The 18,636-nt window shown below is 36.2% G+C and overlaps 1 protein-coding gene across 1 annotated transcript in view; it reads left to right on the forward strand.

Moving 5' to 3' along the window:
• Positions 1 to 18,636, forward strand: part of RXFP1 (relaxin family peptide receptor 1) — a 50,366-nt gene that overhangs the window by 21,153 nt on the left and 10,577 nt on the right. Inside the window, exons 4-9 of the mRNA XM_059470546.1 lie at positions 12,408 to 12,512; positions 13,302 to 13,407; positions 14,662 to 14,733; positions 16,290 to 16,361; positions 17,399 to 17,470; positions 18,261 to 18,332. Coding sequence (XP_059326529.1) covers positions 12,408 to 12,512; positions 13,302 to 13,407; positions 14,662 to 14,733; positions 16,290 to 16,361; positions 17,399 to 17,470; positions 18,261 to 18,332 — 499 coding nt within the window. The remainder of the gene's footprint in view (positions 1 to 12,407; positions 12,513 to 13,301; positions 13,408 to 14,661; positions 14,734 to 16,289; positions 16,362 to 17,398; positions 17,471 to 18,260; positions 18,333 to 18,636) is intronic.

Below are 18,636 nucleotides of genomic sequence, written 5' to 3' on the forward strand. Positions count from 1 at the left end.
TTTCAAGGTTTTACAGGAATTATTTATGCCCTAAATTGGGAGAAACATGTGCTTCTGTAAGTGTATTGTGCACGCTGCACTACCAGCAAGCTTTGGTGGTTGGGAATGTGAAAATCCCAGGGTGTACACATAGTCAGACCTCTTGTGCTTGCTGTTTTGATCCTTGTCACTCCTCGCCCCTCTGGATGGTAGCTGTGATCTTGCCTTGGCTCATGGGCTCTGGCTTTACCTCTACTGCAAACCAGGAAGGGCTTTGCATGGGCACTTATCTGTCCATGCTGCTTCTTTGTGAGCATGGACCTGGCATAGCTCTTGTCCATGCTGAGCAGCATCTCCCATGCAGTGTTTGGACACAGCTCAGAGGTGGCACAGCCCTGGGATAGTCTGGAAAGGGGCCTCTGTGTTGTGTGAGGAGAGAGCTTCACCATTTGGTTGTGAGCTAAGACCACAGGGAGAGAAAATGGACCCTAGCACATTTTATTTACTGTTATTGTCATCTTACTTACAGCCTGGATATTTCAGAGGTGCTCTCCAGAGCTGCTGATCCATGGCAGATGGGGGAAGTAAGCTTCCTACTCCTTGGTAGTTTTCCTGTAGCCATGGAGGACATCCAGGTGCACCATGCCCTGCCCCACACTCTGCCTCCAGCCCCCAGGGCCAAGCAGCTGAACTGTTTGTCTGTCCCAGACAGGCATGTCTGGCATCCAGGCCATCAGGTCTGGGAAGGAGGACTGCAAAGAATTAAAATATTAAGTGAAAATTCCATGCTATCTATACTGAAAGAAATTTTGTGAAAGAAATTTCAAACAAAATATGGTAAAGGTATCTTTCACCAGCACTCTCAGTAAAGTCAATGAGGTTTTGAAAGTAGTTGTTCTCATTGCATGTGAAGCTGATTTGTGTACCTATGTGAAGTATCTTTTCATTATACCTATGCAATTTCAGGGTCTTACTCCATATGAAAATGATTTTAAATTCTAATCCCATATAATGGACCTGCACCATTTTGTAGTTTTATACCATTTGTTGGTGCTATATACCTGGTTTCTGTTGTAAATAATCAAAGTCCTGAACAAAAATTGCTTGCTCTGTATTTTCTTTAGTCATCTTGACCTACAGCAGCAGGAATTGCCAATGATGATGCCCTCTCATGTTTAAGAAGTCCAAGGACAATAAACAGTTGCTTTATCCATATTTCATTTCTGTATAATACCACAAAGTCTGTTGTACAAGGACTTGCTGAAAGATACAGCTTAGTATGATAATAATTAGGATATATACAGTTTTGTAATGGTAGTTACAAGACAGTATAGGATCACAGAATTTTTTAGGTAGGAAAATAAATTTAAGATCATTGAGACCATTAATCAAACAGCTCTTTGCATCTCATCTTATTACTAACACAGAACTGAGGTATTCTTGGATTATGAATAACCAATTTCAAAAATTCAATTAGAAGTAACATGGGTTGTCAGTGAGCAGGGAGAGTGCTGCAAGTGATTTAATACTGAACCCTGAAGCAATGCATAAAAAAGTCCTTAGTAATGCCTTAGTGTTCTTCTATAGAAATGAACATACAAAACAATTCAGCTGTGATATTGAATCGTCTTCTGTGCATTGTAATACAAGAATGAGCTAGCCTTGATTTTTGAAAACCTAAATTAAAAAAGATGAGGACTCATTGTACGATCTACAGGGAAAATCTATGCTGCTCATGTTTTTCTCATATCTTGACCTCCTCTTCTCATTTAGAAATGCATTAGTGTAATATGCAGCAGGAATGTTTTCTCAAAAATTTATATTGCAGTCATAGTTTGTTGTACAGTTAAAAAGTCTCTTCCTTCTCTGAGTATAGGGAATGTTCTGAGGAGATTTTCTGCAATGACTCCACACACGGGAAGTGGGGAGATCTTTGTGGGGTAACTCTGGTTTTGATTATTCATCTCGCTTAAAATACAAGAAAAGAGGCCTCAATGTTCCTGAGACAGAGAAACCAGATGTCTTTTCTTTGTCCCCTGCCATTCCTAGGATCACTTCAGGATGCCTGCCTCATGCCAGCAGTTATATCTGGCTTCTCTCCCCATTTTTTTTTAAATTTACAACTAGTTTTCAGTTAAAATCATTGGTCTTGGTTACAGAAAAGAAATTAAAACTGAAATTATGCCAGTGTAGCAATTGTTTCATTTAGTGCCATAGAAATTTTAATCTTATGTATGAGGTATTCCAATTAAATAACTCAGCTTCTCAATTCCTGAGCACTTTTGCATCAATGTGGGAAACTTGGAGGTGACCAGTCTACAGGATTCAACCCAACAAGTGTGGGAGGCAAAAAAATCTATGAAGACCCTCAAAGCAGTTCAAAAATGCCCCTCTTTTTTTTTCATTTTTCATTCTTAGTGCATATATTTCAAACAGAGCTAGGTAAACCATTTCACTAACAGTAATGGTAAAGCACTATCTTAAGTCTATAGTAAAAGCAGCTGTATAGCATGGAAACACAAAGCAAAATATGTCATTAGGTGTTTCACTCCAACTATCTTGTAGTGGTTCCTTTCTTCTGTTAGTGAACAAATTTGTCTCATTCCCCATTTTATTTCTATAAGGAAATTATAGTTGTAATCTTTGTAAGATTATATTTGTAAGAAATTATTGTTGTAAGAAATTGTTGCTGTATTCTCTGAGATTATTTGCAGTATTAGTCTTGTTTCAGGCACTGTGTGCCTCGTAACAGCAAAACATGATTATGAATATTTCAAACTAAACCAAATCCACACTGAGACATGTGTTTTCAAATGTGCTATGATCACTGCTCATTATCCAGTTTAGGCACACAAAGATTGGCTTTGTGGTGCCTCCTTCAATTCTGCTTCCTCTTTCACTTCCACCCTCCTTTCCACTTCCAAATAGTAAACATTAAAATAAGGTCCAGAGTAGTGAAGATCTCAAATTAGGATCAAAGGTAGAGTTGGGAACAGACTCAGAGTGCTGTGTTAGTGCTTAACCTCAGGGTGTGGATATCCTAGCTCTTCTTCAGCATTTCTTCCACTTCTGGAAAGGAATGAGTTATAGCTGATATTTCACACTAGAGTGAAGCCACTTATCTTTGAAAATTCATGCCTTTGCCACTTAGCATGCTTTCCAAAATCAATAAAATACTGTGTGCTATACCCTAATGGGGAAGAGCTTGAGGCAATGTAGTAAACCGCAATAAGAGGAGGCAGCTGGCAATTTATCCCTGCAGTGATGGGAGGCTCTGCTTGAACTATGGCTGGATAACCTTAAATGTGCATGGAAAATGTAATCTCACCTTTTGAACTCGAAAACATAGTCCACCAAGAGGAAGCAAGCATCTCAGCAGATCTGTCATGAAAATAATATTTTTAAATAAAAATAGTTTAAAGTTTTGTAATTTGTCATAAAGCTTATGGTTTTGAGGAATTTCCTTTTATAGGCTCGAGAGAGCAGTAAATTTTACTCTGCGGTCCTGCTCCATGCTCATCCTTGCTGAAGTACCCAGTCCTTAATTAGGCTGAGGGCATTGTGAGGCAATTTAGCCTCTATCATGTTTCATTTGGAGTTATTTTTGCATCTATTTGCAAAATTCAAAATGTGTAGTGAAATAAGAGATAGCAATTTCAGCATCCTTCTGCGCCCAAGCTTGTTTAAAGATGAAGTTGGCAAAGCAGAGCAGATATTGTTTAGATCTAGTATCTTTGATTTCAAACATAATGGCTTCAGCCTGATTTTACAGGGAAGAGCTTTTCCCATTTATTTACAGCTGGGAGGTTTGAATCTGTAGCTACTTGGCATTTATAGACGGGGGTTAGAAGTTCTGTTGACTGCATTACTTTTTAAACCTGAGCAAGGATAAATAGGCATAATCACAAATTCTGCTCACATCATGCCGTGGCAGTGTTGACATGGAAATTTTTCCTAAAATAAGTAACAAATACTTCTTGCACTGAAGACACTACTGCTGCAATATGACTGTTAATGCAGTCTAAACAATCTCTAGGCAAACTCTGTGATGTCCAGTGGCATGTTAAACATGCCAGGTATGTATTCCCAAGCACAAATTCATGGAAAGAAGAGTTTTGAGATCTCTGCCTTCACAGTGATGTTTAATGATGAAACAAAAACAAAGCTAACAATAGATAAAAGGTAACAGTTGATTAATGCAAAGCAAAAATAACAGAACAACGATACTTACGATGCAGATTTGCAGTGAGCCTAAGTGTTTTTTTCTCATTACAAGATGTGTGTTTCTTTTGATGAACAATCTTGACACACAAAATATTGGGAAAATAAAGAAAAGTTAATCATAACATAGATGTACTCCATGCATTTGGAAGAAGACAGCTAACGCTGCCAGTAATGATCCATGGATATTTCTGTTTTCAAAATATCTAGAATAGCTTTAGACACAAAAAAGTTCTTTCATATGCTCCTAATTAAATATTTAAATTTTAAATCTTACACTTTTTTTCTTTTTTTTTATTCTCTGATATTTTTTTCCCAGATAAGAGTCAGCTTTCCCTGACTAAAATTGTCCTACTATTGATTGCAGTGGTAAAAGGGCAAAGTTCTCAATCAAACAACTTTTGTGTAATTATCTCTGCTGGATACAACACTGGGTCAGTTGCCATTTTGTAGTCGTAACATACTAATTTAAAAATAGTATGCAAAAATTCTAAATGCAGGTAAATTTTGAACCAGTGAAAGACTGAATAGATGTTTTTCCTGCCTGATTTTCTAAGAAATTTGTTGCAATATTTTTTCTCACATTACATATATTCTGCTTGGTGATCAGCGCAATTTGATCATCAGAACTGTAAATTAGCTCTGCTGTTAATATGATGCCAGTTTTGGGGGAGAAGCCTCCCAGTAAATTGCAGCAAACATTACCTCCAGTTTCTTGTTTCAAAACCACCCATCGACTGTCAAATTTAGTTTGGGGAAAATATAGAAACAAAATCAGAGTTCAAAAGGTACTGAGTTTTCCTCTGGACTTTACATCCTACCTAGTCAATTTGAAAACATATTTTATATGTCTGGAAGATTGAGATTAATCCCTATTGCTCTGTCACTAATATAATTAATACTATGTGTCAGCATCCTCATATGTAGCTACAGGTTCTGAAAATCCCTTGTATGTAAAGTAAAGCTGGACTCATTCCTTTATAAATAATCCTACTTTCAGATTAAAAGTTTTTTTCCTAACTTCCATTAGGGTTTGGTAGCACACAAACATGCAGTTTAAATCTATACAGTTATTGGATTTGTTATATTCTGTTCTAATTTAAGATGCAAACAGTATGACTGATGTGATATCTTCAGTCACAACACCTGGCCGATGAAGCAAAGCCAAGCCCAGGGAGAACTGGCCTGGACTGACTCCACTGAAATCAACAGAGAGATTCCCACTGTCTTCAGTGAGCAAAGAATCATAACTTACCTAAATTAAGAAACTAATAAAATGCTCATATGTATGGAAAACCCAGTCTTTGTTATTCATATGCAAGCCTTCCTCAATAGATCTGGGAAAGATTGGAAGCACTGTGATAGCAGTGGGGTTTTTTCCTTTAGATGAAGAAATCTAGTTTGTGCAACCTGTCACAGAAACAATATAAGTATATTATTATATACCTTTATAATATTATTATACATATATATAATTATTATAATATAGATCATAATCTATATTATTATTATATAGATTATTATATTATACAGGTATAATATACAGTCTCTTCCCATGCGGTCTGTGATATATAGATTCCATGAATAAAGGCCTCAATCCTTTTTATCTCAAAATTAATTGGTTGAGGAAGTACAGTTTATTCTTCGTTTAAAATTAGTGTTACTGTCCTACACACTAGTGAATAGCTCTTATGCTCCATCTCAGAACTGGTTGTTAATATAGGCTCTTCATTTATTTCTAATAAATCTCTAGAGGAAGTCCTTATGTGCAAGTAACACAGGTATAAGTCCTACTTATAGTAAAAAGTATTTTGATGTAAGAATTGTAAAAAATGCAAGCACCAGCATTCTTATTATTTTCAAAATAAAAATCACACATATTGGCCCTAATCCCTTGCCCCTCTGCAAACCAGACTGTTTTGTCATGAATAAGACATTATAAAACAGCAATTATTATTACACATTTGGCTACTCTTTACATAAAAGCAATAATAAAAGGGAGAATGGAAGAAAAAATGCACTAGTGTTTAATTCTATCTTTTTTGTGAGCAGTATCTTTAATTATGTAGAGCAGTTAATGGAACAAAGTAGCCTGAGCTATTTTGAGAGCACAAATTTCCTCAGTGGTTAAAAATTTGGCTTCTGGACAATTTTGCTGATAGTTCTGTAAAACTGTGTTTTTGGCAGCTAGGCAATGGTTGCAGTGTGTCTGCATTTGTTTTTTAATCACAGTGTCATAGCCACATTTTTCCAGTCTAGTGAAGCAAGAACAGGCATGCAGATTTAATTTGTTTCTGACTCCAGAAGAGTTTTTTGCTGGCTAAATGTATTTACTATTGTGTTGCTCTCAGCCCCAAGAGTTCCCTGAACAAAGGACAGCGTTCCGCTCCCCAGCTGTAAATTCACTTTTAGACGTTCATCACACACAGAGGTTTCCTAAAGAACTGGGGCAGGGAGTGGCTGTTTGAAGTCCTGCACCTATTTGCCTCTAAAAACACAGACCTCATCTGTTACTGTGTGCCACACAGTCACCAGTTGCCTAAAGAAATAAGTTACTACAGAGCAGCTCTTTTTTTAAAAGGGACCAATAAAAACTCAAAAGGATAAACATACTAACAACCTGTATAGTGTAATGCTGATTTCTATGTGCTTCTTTGAAGGTCTATAATTGTACACAGAATTATTCCAGTTCTGTAGGTTCAATTAATCATCTTCTAGATTTCCATAGCAGAAATCTAAATTTCTATGGGGTATTTCAAAACATCTATACAAAAGATATATGTTTTAATATTACAAGATTGCCCATAAGGGATGAGAAATTTCAGTTTCGTCTCAGCACATTGCAGAAGACCTTGATGTTTTTATATTCCAAATTAATACTAGTAATGAATAATGTTATAGTTGTTCTTCTGTTTTCCTGGCATGGCATTTTCACCATCATACTTAAAATACAGGATTGAATGTATGAGGTACTATTCAGTTTTGAGCCTAGATAGCAAATTCTGTTTGTGAAGCATAAAGTAAATATTTGACAGTCAATAGTATACTCAAAATGTATCAAATGCCTGGCAAAACGTAGAACTTTCAAGCTTCACATGGAAATTTTTTGTAACGGCCAAATTTTATTTTCATTGCCATCCATCCACAGTACGTGGCACCAAAACAATAAAGTTTACTCTGATGTGCAAGTATCAGCACATGGAATAGCTTTGCTGCAATTTTGAGGGTTTTTAATCAGTTTTGCTACTGTGATTTTCAAATATTGTCGGTAATTAAGAGGAACTTGCATTTCATTAGACTTATGTCTCTCCTGGTCTCCACTGTAGAGGCTTACTGTCAAAGGAACTTTCAAGCAACTAAAGGTTCTATAGATGTATTCATGCTGTTAGATTATTTTAATTTTAAAAATGTAATACACTTCAAGCAAAACGGAATATAAAATCAGAAAAATTTATATAGATTAAAAGTATTGTTATAAAACTAGAAATCTATGCACATGTTTCAAAGGAATAAAGATTAAACATTGAGAAGATGTTCATCTTCTGGAAATTTTAACCTGCCTGTTTTCCTAAAAGTTGCACTAGCTTAATTAAGTTGCCCTAAAATCATAAAAAAACCTTTTTATTATTAAGTATGTAATCTAGTTTATCCAGAGAACTTTAAACCTTATGCAAATTAATGTGTTTACTGTCTGGTTTACTATGATTGGATTGTCACATATAAGCAGACAAGCTAAATGTGATTTCAATTAATCAGCAGGTAGAGTGTGGGATCTCAGCACCTCAGGATGGAGGTGCAGAGTGGCCGAGACCACCCTTGGGGGGCTCGGGAGTCCTGGAATGTTGCCAGAAGTGTCTGGTGGCTGGACTTTGATCCTATACGGGAGACGACACCTGTATGAGGACTGGGAGGGTTTCACTGGGTGAATGGTGAAGGGATAAGTTAATTAGAGTGTAAAACACAGGGTTTAGGATTTTGGTACAGGGGGGTCTAGAGAAGTAAGATGGAGGAATTGGGGCGTGTCCTGTCCTTCTTCTTCTTCTTCTTGGCCTCCATCTTCTGTGGTGATGGTGGCACTTTGGGATTGGTTATTACTAAAAGTGCACTGGTTAATAAGGGTAGAAGGTATTGGGGAAAAATGATAAATATTGTACACGTAACTTAGGGTATAAAGATAAGTGACCGCCCCGGGGGCTTCGGCAGTGTGCCCATGGCTGACTTGCTGTGCAGACCTCTGTCGGGCTGAAAGAAAATCTTTTAGATAAACAATTAATAAACACCGAGACCGAGACAAGATCAGAAGTCTCTCCTCGTCCTTTGAAGCGCCGGGCTCTTCAAGGCCATCCCTGGGCCTCTCCAGGCCACCTAAACAGCACAGAAAACTTACAAGTGGCTTCCCTGAGCTATCTCCGGACACAAATCAGCAAAGAGAAACATGACAGCGACAGTAGAGGACACAGTATGTGTGCAGTGACATGCAGATTGCTCTGGGGTAATTTACCTTTGAATTGACTGATAAGGTGTCCAGCTCTAAGCTCTTAATTTTTTCTGCTTGGATTCTTAAACTGAGACAGTGAAATTCCATCCCAGCTTTGCCCTCCCTCCAGGCACCACAGCCCTTGATTTTGTGAAATCTCTGTGTGGTTTTGGTCTTGCTGTAAGTTATGAGGCTGTATCAGGATGCCTCAACACTGTGGGAAAGGGCAATTATATTCCTTAATTGGTAAATATTTTTAAAGGAAATGCTTCTTGTCTGAAGGACATGGGTCTTCCTTGTACCAAAAGATACTTTTGTGAAAAGCCTGAAATAATTCTTTGCAGCGAGAAAAAGTTTATTTGAACAACTGACAAAAAGAAATATGTCCAAAGGTTATGACCACCAACAGCAAACTCAAAGGGTGACACAGTGTCTCTTTAGAGTGTTTATGCTTTTAGCTGATAGCATTTCTCTGTATAATACCCATGAAGACATGGCTGAGAGAAGGGGGAAGTCATACAGATAGCATCCTCATCATAAACTCCAGACTAAGTAAGAGATATGTCTTTAATTGAGAAAAGATGATACTTTCTTGGATCTGACACTGAAATGATTACTCAAATCTGTAGTTTGTCAGGATTAACATGCTCTTTCTCGTTCCCATCAGAAGTGGTAATTGGAAACTTTCAGTAAGAAAGAGCATATTAATCTCCAGTCAGATAAGTCCAGTTTGCCACCACTTATTTCACTTATTCCATGTAGAGGAAGATTTGATGATGCTTTATTTTCTCAGATCTCTTTTTTTTATCAGAACCACAGCCAACATAATCTATTTTAGAACTGGCTCAGGGTAAAAGTAATTTCTCATCTGAGCTGTGCTGCCTCAAATGATAGATTTGGGATTTCAAGACCAGTACTATTACCAGTCATTTCTTCAAGTGTTTGGAGAATCTCACCTCGAAAGAGGTAAAAACAAGCCACAAACCTTCATCTAAACTCTAAATGACCAAAAAGTGATTTACAGTTCTGCCACCGAGTGTTTCACCACATGGTCATACTAAACATAGTTATTTGCACAATGCATTCTTTCAGGATTTGACAAAACAACTTGAATAAAATAGAGACTGTCCCATGTTTGGACACAAATTTTGGCTCAAAGCATATATTTCTGGAGGTCAAGGGATGTTTAGTAACTAGTTTTATTATATTCAGATATGTCTTTTTATTTCTAGTAGAAAGCATGCCATAAGAAAAGCCCGTTATTTAAAATGAACTCACTAGAAACACCAAACAGCTGGAACGATTCTAGTACAAAATTATCCATCTTCTCTGTGAGTCTTTCCCCTTCTTTCTTATGGCCACCCAAAAATACACAGCTGCCTCTAGACTTCCTCAAAAATGCTGAGGAACTTCCCTTTTGTAGCAAACTGCTCCATCATTCCTGTTAGTGTGGGAGGCACTTCTCATCCTTTTTCTATGCAGATGTGAAATGCAGTGATGGTCACTTCTTGTCACATGACAAGGCATTTTGAAAGTACAAAAATGTGGAATAAAATCTCATATATCCACTTTCTATGAACATAATAATGAATTAGAAAATCCAAGAGTACTTTCATACTATATCCCTGACTGCAAAGCATTCATTTGGTATCATTTATACTTCAAGAATAATCTCATTTTTAAACCTTTTTCCCAAGTTTCTATTTAAAAATCCTACTTTCTCTGTGTAAGTTGAATTCCCACATATTGCTGAGTCCAGTCATACAAATGAAAGTCAATGGATGTGCTCCAGTTAAATATTCAGGAACAGTGGTAGAGAAAACCTCATTATGGTCCCATCTACAGGGCAGTAGGTTTTAATGCACTTGCCACTTGACAAAGGATCTATTCTCATCACTTCATCAATTACAGATTCCGTGCTGCAGGCAGTCCTAAAACTGATCCTCTTTTGAGCATTTAAAGCAGGCAGGAGCAGGTTGGCCAATACCTTTCATTTTGTCCAAAATACATTAGGCTGTTTCTGAATATTAGCTTAATGATCTAGAATGGCAAAACTGCTAATGGATGCAAGGTGCTCTTGAGGAAGTTAATAAAATGTTCTTAAATGTCTTATCAGGTCTGTCTTTTCTCTCACTGGAGCAATTCCTGAAGACAGGCACTTATGTTTGCTTTGAATCTTTCATCTTTTTGATTTATGCATAACAAACAAATAACTAGATGAAGGCTATTTTGCCTGAAGTTACTTAATATTCCATATTATCATTAATCAGTACCTATAACACACCTTTTCAGCTTAGACAGCAAAGAGGTAAGCATCTCTCAAAACCAGCTTCATCTGTAGGCAGATATCAGGAGATGCTTTCAAGGTCGTTTCCCTGCCTGTCTGAGAAAACAACAACTGAGTTGTAATGTGGCATGAAAAATGAGGAGCCATTTTAGAGTAGGAAAATTTGCAAGGAAGTAAATACTTTTTATTTCTCCCTGCCTGTTTTGAAGCCTATATATATTATAATAATGCTTAGTTAAATATAAAGATTTATAGAGAAATGTCCATGAGGAATTGTATTTAAGTATAACTAAACTATTAACCTGTGAAATTGCAGGGGTAAAGACTATTGCCAATACGTCATAAAGGTAAATCTAAGACTCTACTAACAAAGCAGAGCCATCCTAAGTGTTCTCATAGAAATGTTGTTTTGCAGTATATATCCTTAAAGTGTGCTGCTTTCAATTGTCATGGATGCTTTGGCTCACCAGCTAGTGAGTGCCATCCCAAGGCGCATTTCTGCTACTGCTGTGTGTTCATTAGAGGAGATGCTTTAAAAGCTGAAGAGAAGTCAGACTCAAATTAAGAAAACTAAAGTCAGACTCAAAGTAAGAAAACTAAAATCCAATCACAGTTTTTAAAGGCAAGTTCCCTTCCCAGCCTGTTTGGAAAGTAGCTACCTGATCAGTCAATTTACAGGTCTCAGATACACAATAGATTTCCAAGAAAGAAGTAACTAACAGATCTGTAGCTATTTCTAGCACCACTATATCTTGAAATGTCCATTCTTTGGAAGGAACTAAAAGGTTTGCTCTTACACTTAACTCTTACAGCCATAAACTACTCATTTCCAGTACACCTGTGCACAGTGACCAAAGGGGTAATATGGAATCATGCTTTGTTTAAGATGCATATTAAGCTTAACATGAACATTCTGACTCGAATGCATTACACCCAGTCCCTTCTTCTCCTGAAAAGCAGTGCTCCTTTGGCCTTCTTCTAGATTTTCAGGAAAGAAATTATAGGCTGTGATAGTGCAGAAGCCTGTCTGTACAGACTAGTCAGAGTCATGGTAATCATTTCAACTTTCCTGGACAAAGTGGCAAACCTGCATGTTTAAGGAAGTATGAAAATATTGTTCTCTCTCATTTTTAGGCTCCTACATAAATAAATTTCTGAAGTCACAACTATGTTTTTTCAATGTGACTGTCACAGCAAATGTTATTGAAGGTATAATAAGCTGTCACTTCTATGCAGCGCACATCATTTGACATGTAAGATTAAGCAGCTGTATAAAGTTTTCTAATGGTGTGTGAAACACTCTGGAATAAAGATGTGTATTAATGAGACAAAAATTGATGCAATTACATTAAGTGAAGATATTTCTACCTTCCATTTATATTTTGATATCTTCTATTTGTGGTCTGTTGATGTTGTGTGTTTCTTTGTTTGTTTTTTTATTAGAGGACAACAATGGATGGTCTCTGCAATTTGATAAACATTATACAAAGGACAAATACAATAAACTGAAGTCTCTGTATGCATTTCAGACAAAGACACCTGAGTGCTGTAAGTAAATTACAGATATTATTTTATTACTGCTGATTCCTAGAAAGAAATACAGAGCAAATATATTCTTAGCAGGAAATTTAGTGCTGTTTCAATTTATTTAAACAGCATAATATCTCAAATGGACAAATGCTAATTTGAAGCTAATTTCAGTTCCATTAAGGATGATTCATTTTCTGCAAGAAAAGTGTCAAACATATTTTAATTAGTATATGCCAATTAGGAGGACAATATAAATGTTTATCTAAATATGCTGATACTGCTGGAGAGACCATAGAACTGGCATACATTTCAGAGTGAAATGAAGGCAACATTGCTCCCAGTTCATTCTTTGTACATCAAATGAAATTTGCAAATCTCCTCCATTTACACAGCTCTTTGCACAGACTTTTTGATTCTTCTGTCTACTATGATGAGCAAACACTTCCTGACCCATTTGTGGCCTATTTTCACCCATGGAAATTGTGTTCCTTCTAGCAATAAGATTGCTGAATAATCTAAAGAATTGTTGAAAAAATCGTATTCCAGATTCCTGTATATCATGCCTAAGAGCTTTTACAAGCTCTTTCACAGCAGTAATATAATTTTTGTGTCCTTTTATATTTATTGTTAGATTCCTCCAAAGTCTAAATCGATTTTGTAAAAACCATGTGCCTTAATTGTGTTTAAAAGAGCCTGCTATGTCTGTCTTTGTGTTTGTTGTTCTTTTGTACCCTATTTCTTTTCTCCACATGCCATCACATCTCACATGCCACCCTTTGCCCTGACCATGTTCTTGCTCTCCTGCAGTGGCTGGAGATGTGCCAGCAGAGTGCACCTGCCAGGGCCTGGAGGTTTTCTGTGATGCTGCCAAACTACGTGCTGTCCCATCCGTCTCTGCAAACATAACCATATTGTAAGTAGAGAAGTCACCTAGTCTCTTGCTCTGTTCAGGTTTGACTGTCAATCCTACAAGTTTTTACAACTACAGCCTTAAAATAATCATCAGCTGATGCTTGGGAAGCACTGTGTCTCTCTGTTGACAAGTACCTTAATATTTTAAGTACAGATTTTCCTTACACAAAAGGGGAGAAAAAAACTAAGGAACCAAAAAACTCTGTGAACTGATCATTTCATGTTTGCAACAGTGACTTGAGCTACAAACAATTTCAGGATAAAGGAAAATCTACAAAAGAAATGCTTCCTTTTAAGACAAAATGCATCGAACCTGTTTCTTTTTCTGTGATCATGCCAATATTCCTAGTCTGTGTTCCTGTCAATAAAGTCAATAACTTTGAACTTGGTGGAAGTCCCTGCTGGAGCAAATCTATTTAGATCTCATTTGATGTTTCTGAATACGCTGTTATTTAAAAGGATTTAATTGGTCTGACTCATCATGCAGATATGTATTTGTAAGCCAAACTGTTTTTTAACAGACCAGAATATGGCTGATGTGGTCTTGATTTGCACATTGCTGTTTGAGAAGCAGTTTTAGGTGTGGTGAGCAGGGAGCAGCACCCCATGTCCTCACCTGAGGAGCTCCCCAACAGATCCAGGTCATGGATCTTTCCTTTTGGTACCAGCCTGTGCTCAGGTTCTCCTTGTTGGGTCCACGTTCAAACACTGCAACCCTTCATAACAAAAACTGATGTGGAATGTCAAACATCTCTTTAAACTGGCTTCTGGGCTCAGGGTCGAAAAAGAGTTCAAAAATACTGATCCAGTTCTAGCTGTAGAAACAGCAGAGTTCAGCTGGATTTCAGGCTAAATTCTCTTCTAATCAAACCACATTCTATAGGAATTTTATTCTTGACAGGACACTTAAGTGTCCCCAGTGGAGACGGGACATAGGGATGCATGAACTGGGAAATACATTCTGTATGCATTTGAGGTTTGAAACAAATCTGTAGTTTATATTCAAATCTTTTTCATTCTTAGATTTAACTATTATTTTGCCAGTTTTTCCTGGGGACATGGACTTTTTTATTATTATAATATATTTTTCTTACTGTTTAAATAGATACAAGCATACAGAAAAACAGAATTAGCATGTTCAGATGGTTTCATGTTGCTTTTGTTGTTTGCCAGAGTGAGAGCTGCCCTTATTAAATAACAAAAGTGCTGTAGGAACCTGGGACAATAGTTTTACTGTATGCATTCATTCCTACAGGTCTCTTCAGAGGAATCTGCTGAAGAAACTTTCTGCTGATGTTTTCAAGAAATACCAAGATCTTAAAAATCTGTAAGGGAGTGCTATAACATAAAATACCTACCTGGTGTCTTAAATATTCCTCCTTTCCTTCCATATGAACACACATGGAGCTTAACATTTAAGTATGAAAAGTCTGGTTTGTCTCACCTTTTGGTACCTCACATGTGTCCTGTTTGGCTCAAGTACCTTGATTTGACATCTGTCTTTTTGCAAGGCCATAATTTCTGCATATTCAATGGTTTATGTTTATAGACTGGTTTATACCAGAAAAATACTAAATTTTAATTTTGTCGGAAGGATGCTACATGTATAATAAATATACCAAATCAAATTAAAGTAAGTTGATTGATTTATTCTGGCAAAAAGTTTGGAAACAAAACTTCCCATTATCATGGAAAGTTCATTCCCATGGCACATGGTTTCACTCCTAATTATGTCTAGTGTTGATTTGATAATGCCCAAAAAGTCAAATTATTATGGCAACATAATACTGTGTTATGTTTTCCAGTGTGTAACATACATACCATTCAAAAATCATAGCCTTAAACAATTTTTCTTTATATAGAAGTAGTGAAATAAAAATTAAATGCAGAAGTGTGGAGTAGGGCTTCTATGTAGCCTATTCGAAGTGTTCTTTCACGGGAACTGTGCTACACTGCAGCACCATCTTGTGTTCTGAAAGTTAACTCCCATTATGTCCCTTAAATTCCTGAAAGGTAAGTTTTCACTAAAATAAATAAATAAATCCATACCTATCTATATATGCATAAAAAATTTGATTCTAATATCAACTTCACACCCTTCTGATTGATAATTTTACATTTTCCAATAGATCTTGAGCAGTGTTTGGCAGAAACCCATTTTGTAAAACCAATGTCCAATTCCTTACTGCTTTCCAGCAGAAATGCATCTACATGCTTCATTAGGTGGAATTTTATTTAAAGTACCTATGTTTAAATATTATTCAGAGAATAATGTTATAATGCCTTTAAATTATTTGAAAAAAAATTAGCATTTGCAGTTGATATTTTTCAATTCATTACTTCATCAAAGTAGATAAAGAAATACAGAATTTTTTTAATAGTATCTTTAGTTTACAGGAGATCAATAAATTTTGCTGGATATTTTTAAATATATTATCTTACTAACACAATATTTTGAGAATTCTCTAATACCACAAAAAAATTCAAAAAAATCTTTTTTTTACATTTACTGTGCAAAATTTTGGTTTCAGCAGAGATCTTGGTAACTACAGAGATCACACAGGTGAGCCCTGCAAGGCTAGAACCCAATCAAGCAGATTTCAAAGCACCACTACACTGTTGATTTTATCAAAGCAAGCATCCATTGGAATGGTTTTTGTAATTTTGCTCTTTGTGTGAATTTCTTTAAAAACAACCTTGAAATCTTTCCAGCTATAGCTATGAAATGGTCATTGACAAATTCAAGGTGTAACAAATATAACAGCTTCTTTTAAATTATCAAATGTGCATTCAGTTTAGCTGAGAGATTTTAATTGGTTACTTATGTTCACTTTAACTTCACTTGTTTAGAGAATAAATTGTTTTGGGTTTGTATCTTCTTAGGTATCTTCAGAATAATAAAATCAGAGCCATATCTGAACGTGCTTTCAAAGGCTTATACAACTTGACAAAACTGTAAGTATTGCTTTTAGAATACTGAAGTAAAAAGTGGCAGGCAGAGTTCTGAGAATCTCTCTCTCCCTGATTACATATTAGGAACTTGCAAAGTGGTCCAAAACTTTAATCCAATGATTGAATTGAGAAAGCAAAGACAGATAAGGAGGTCACTGTGCAAGTTTATCTGGCAGGACAGTATTTTGAAAAGAAAAGCTGGCTCCATAGTTTGATTCTATTCCCCAAATCCTCAGGATGGAAGAAGGAGACAGTATGGTAGTTACACTGCAGAAAGCCAAAGGGAATGAAGAAAGAGTAAAATGAAAGTGAGAGCTTGTGATGGGTGAAAATTCTTTAACACAGTGTTTTGGTTTACAAATGCAATTCAAAGTAACCAGTATAGGTGATGAAAGGAACATTTTTTTTCTTTATTTTGCAACAACTTGTTGAAAAGTGTTTCTAACTTTTAAGGGAAATGCTCAGTGAAAGATACAACACATAAATTGCACTGTTTGGTTCAGAACTTTTACTGCAATGTTTTCAGAAGGAAAGTTTTACAAAGCTGTACCTCTTATTGTTTCCATCACACAAGTGAGGCTGAATATCTGTTATTACAGCTGCTGTTATTATATTCCCAGACCATTAATAGTACCCCTCCCCATTCATTTTCAGCTTTTCTTTTTCCATTATTCTGGTATCTACATTTATGACTAATATCCTTAGCAAAGACTGAATGGGATCCTGGAAACTTTCATGGAAGAAATCACTCCACAGAAGGAAACTGGAAAGGGTCTAAAATATGAAAATATTTAGCTGGCTGTACTTTCTTATAGATAAGACAAAGTGCTGTACACCGTTGCTCTTAAAATCCTCACTAGAGAGAGTCCTGTTTTGCTCTCAAGCAATGGCATGAAAATTACCAAGGTAAAATAAAAAATATTTTAAAAATAGGAGTATTCTGGCATATTATCAAGGAAAAATAATCTTAAAACTCATTTGCATGTGTTTGCTGCTAAATAATCATTCCATTCATTCATCTTTGGTTGGTCTTGTTTTAGATATCTGAGCAACAACAAGTTAACGAGTTTGGAGCCTTTTGTCTTTGCAGACCTTCACAGACTTGAATGGCTGTATGTTGTTTTTCTATTTGTATATTTATTTACTCAATAACCAATTAATTTTTATACATAGTTAAATATTTTTATTGCTTTCATTTTTGTGCATAGCATTACTTTGGACTAGCTAATAACTAAGGAACTCCTGTTACACTGTGTAAGGTAAAAATGCAATTGGCTTTGGTGAGAGCAGAAAATAGCTCTTGAGCCTTAATGACTTCAATGACTTTCAACAATGGCAAAAAATGTTTATTAGTAATTGCTCGTTACAAAAGAATGTAGCAAGTAACCTAGGTACTATAAAACAGTAGACAGATATTTTTTGGGCAGGTCTTTTCCTGTAAATAGTGCTTAAAATGTCCACACAAAATTACCTGAAATATTGGCTCATTACTGCTTTTCAGAGAGATTTTGAATAATTTATTAAAAATAAGCAAATACTGTCTTACATTCTCCTGCCTGTTTGGGACTGTTGGATTGCCACAGAATAATGTTAAGTTGGGCTGCTTTGTTTTTACAGAGAATCCTATCAAAGTGTCTTGATCAAAGGATTTAAAAGCCTCAAAAGAAAACACATTTTTCTAAGTTGAAAGAAATTATTTTCCCCAAGTTACTTTTTTTAATTAATTTTTTCTGAAAGGAAATTATTATGTTAAACCATCAAGGAATAGTGTGTTCATTTTTATAAGTAGTTTGACTGGACTTTTGAAGAAATTCACTACAAAGCTTGTTAACTTTTATTATCTCTTCAATTTAAGACTGCAGTCAATTATCAATCTGATACATATTTTGCTGTAATTTATAGGATAATTGAAAACAACAGGATAAATCGGATCTATCCATTAACATTCTATGGACTCAAATCCCTTATTCTTCTGTAAGTATGAAACAAGAGAAAAAAGGTGCTATTTAAAAGAACAGAATAAGAAGGGCATACAGATATAAAAACCTTTTTAGACCAACTATGCTTGCTCACCTCAGGGTGCTGGCAGTACCCCTGCAGCTTTCCCTTACCCCAGGCAAAATGTGCTAGAGTGGGAGGATTTTGGCAGCAGGGGACATGGAATGTCTGGAAAAGTATAGGGAGAAGGGTGAGGAAAGTGACAAAAGGTGTCACTGAGAGGGCAGGGCCGAGGCAGCTGCAGCACTGGGCTCCAGGTGTCCTCCACAGCCGTGCTGGG

This window comes from Ammospiza nelsoni, chromosome 4 (genome assembly GCF_027579445.1).
Source record: "Ammospiza nelsoni isolate bAmmNel1 chromosome 4, bAmmNel1.pri, whole genome shotgun sequence".
NCBI classification, from domain to species: domain Eukaryota; kingdom Metazoa; phylum Chordata; class Aves; order Passeriformes; family Passerellidae; genus Ammospiza; species Ammospiza nelsoni.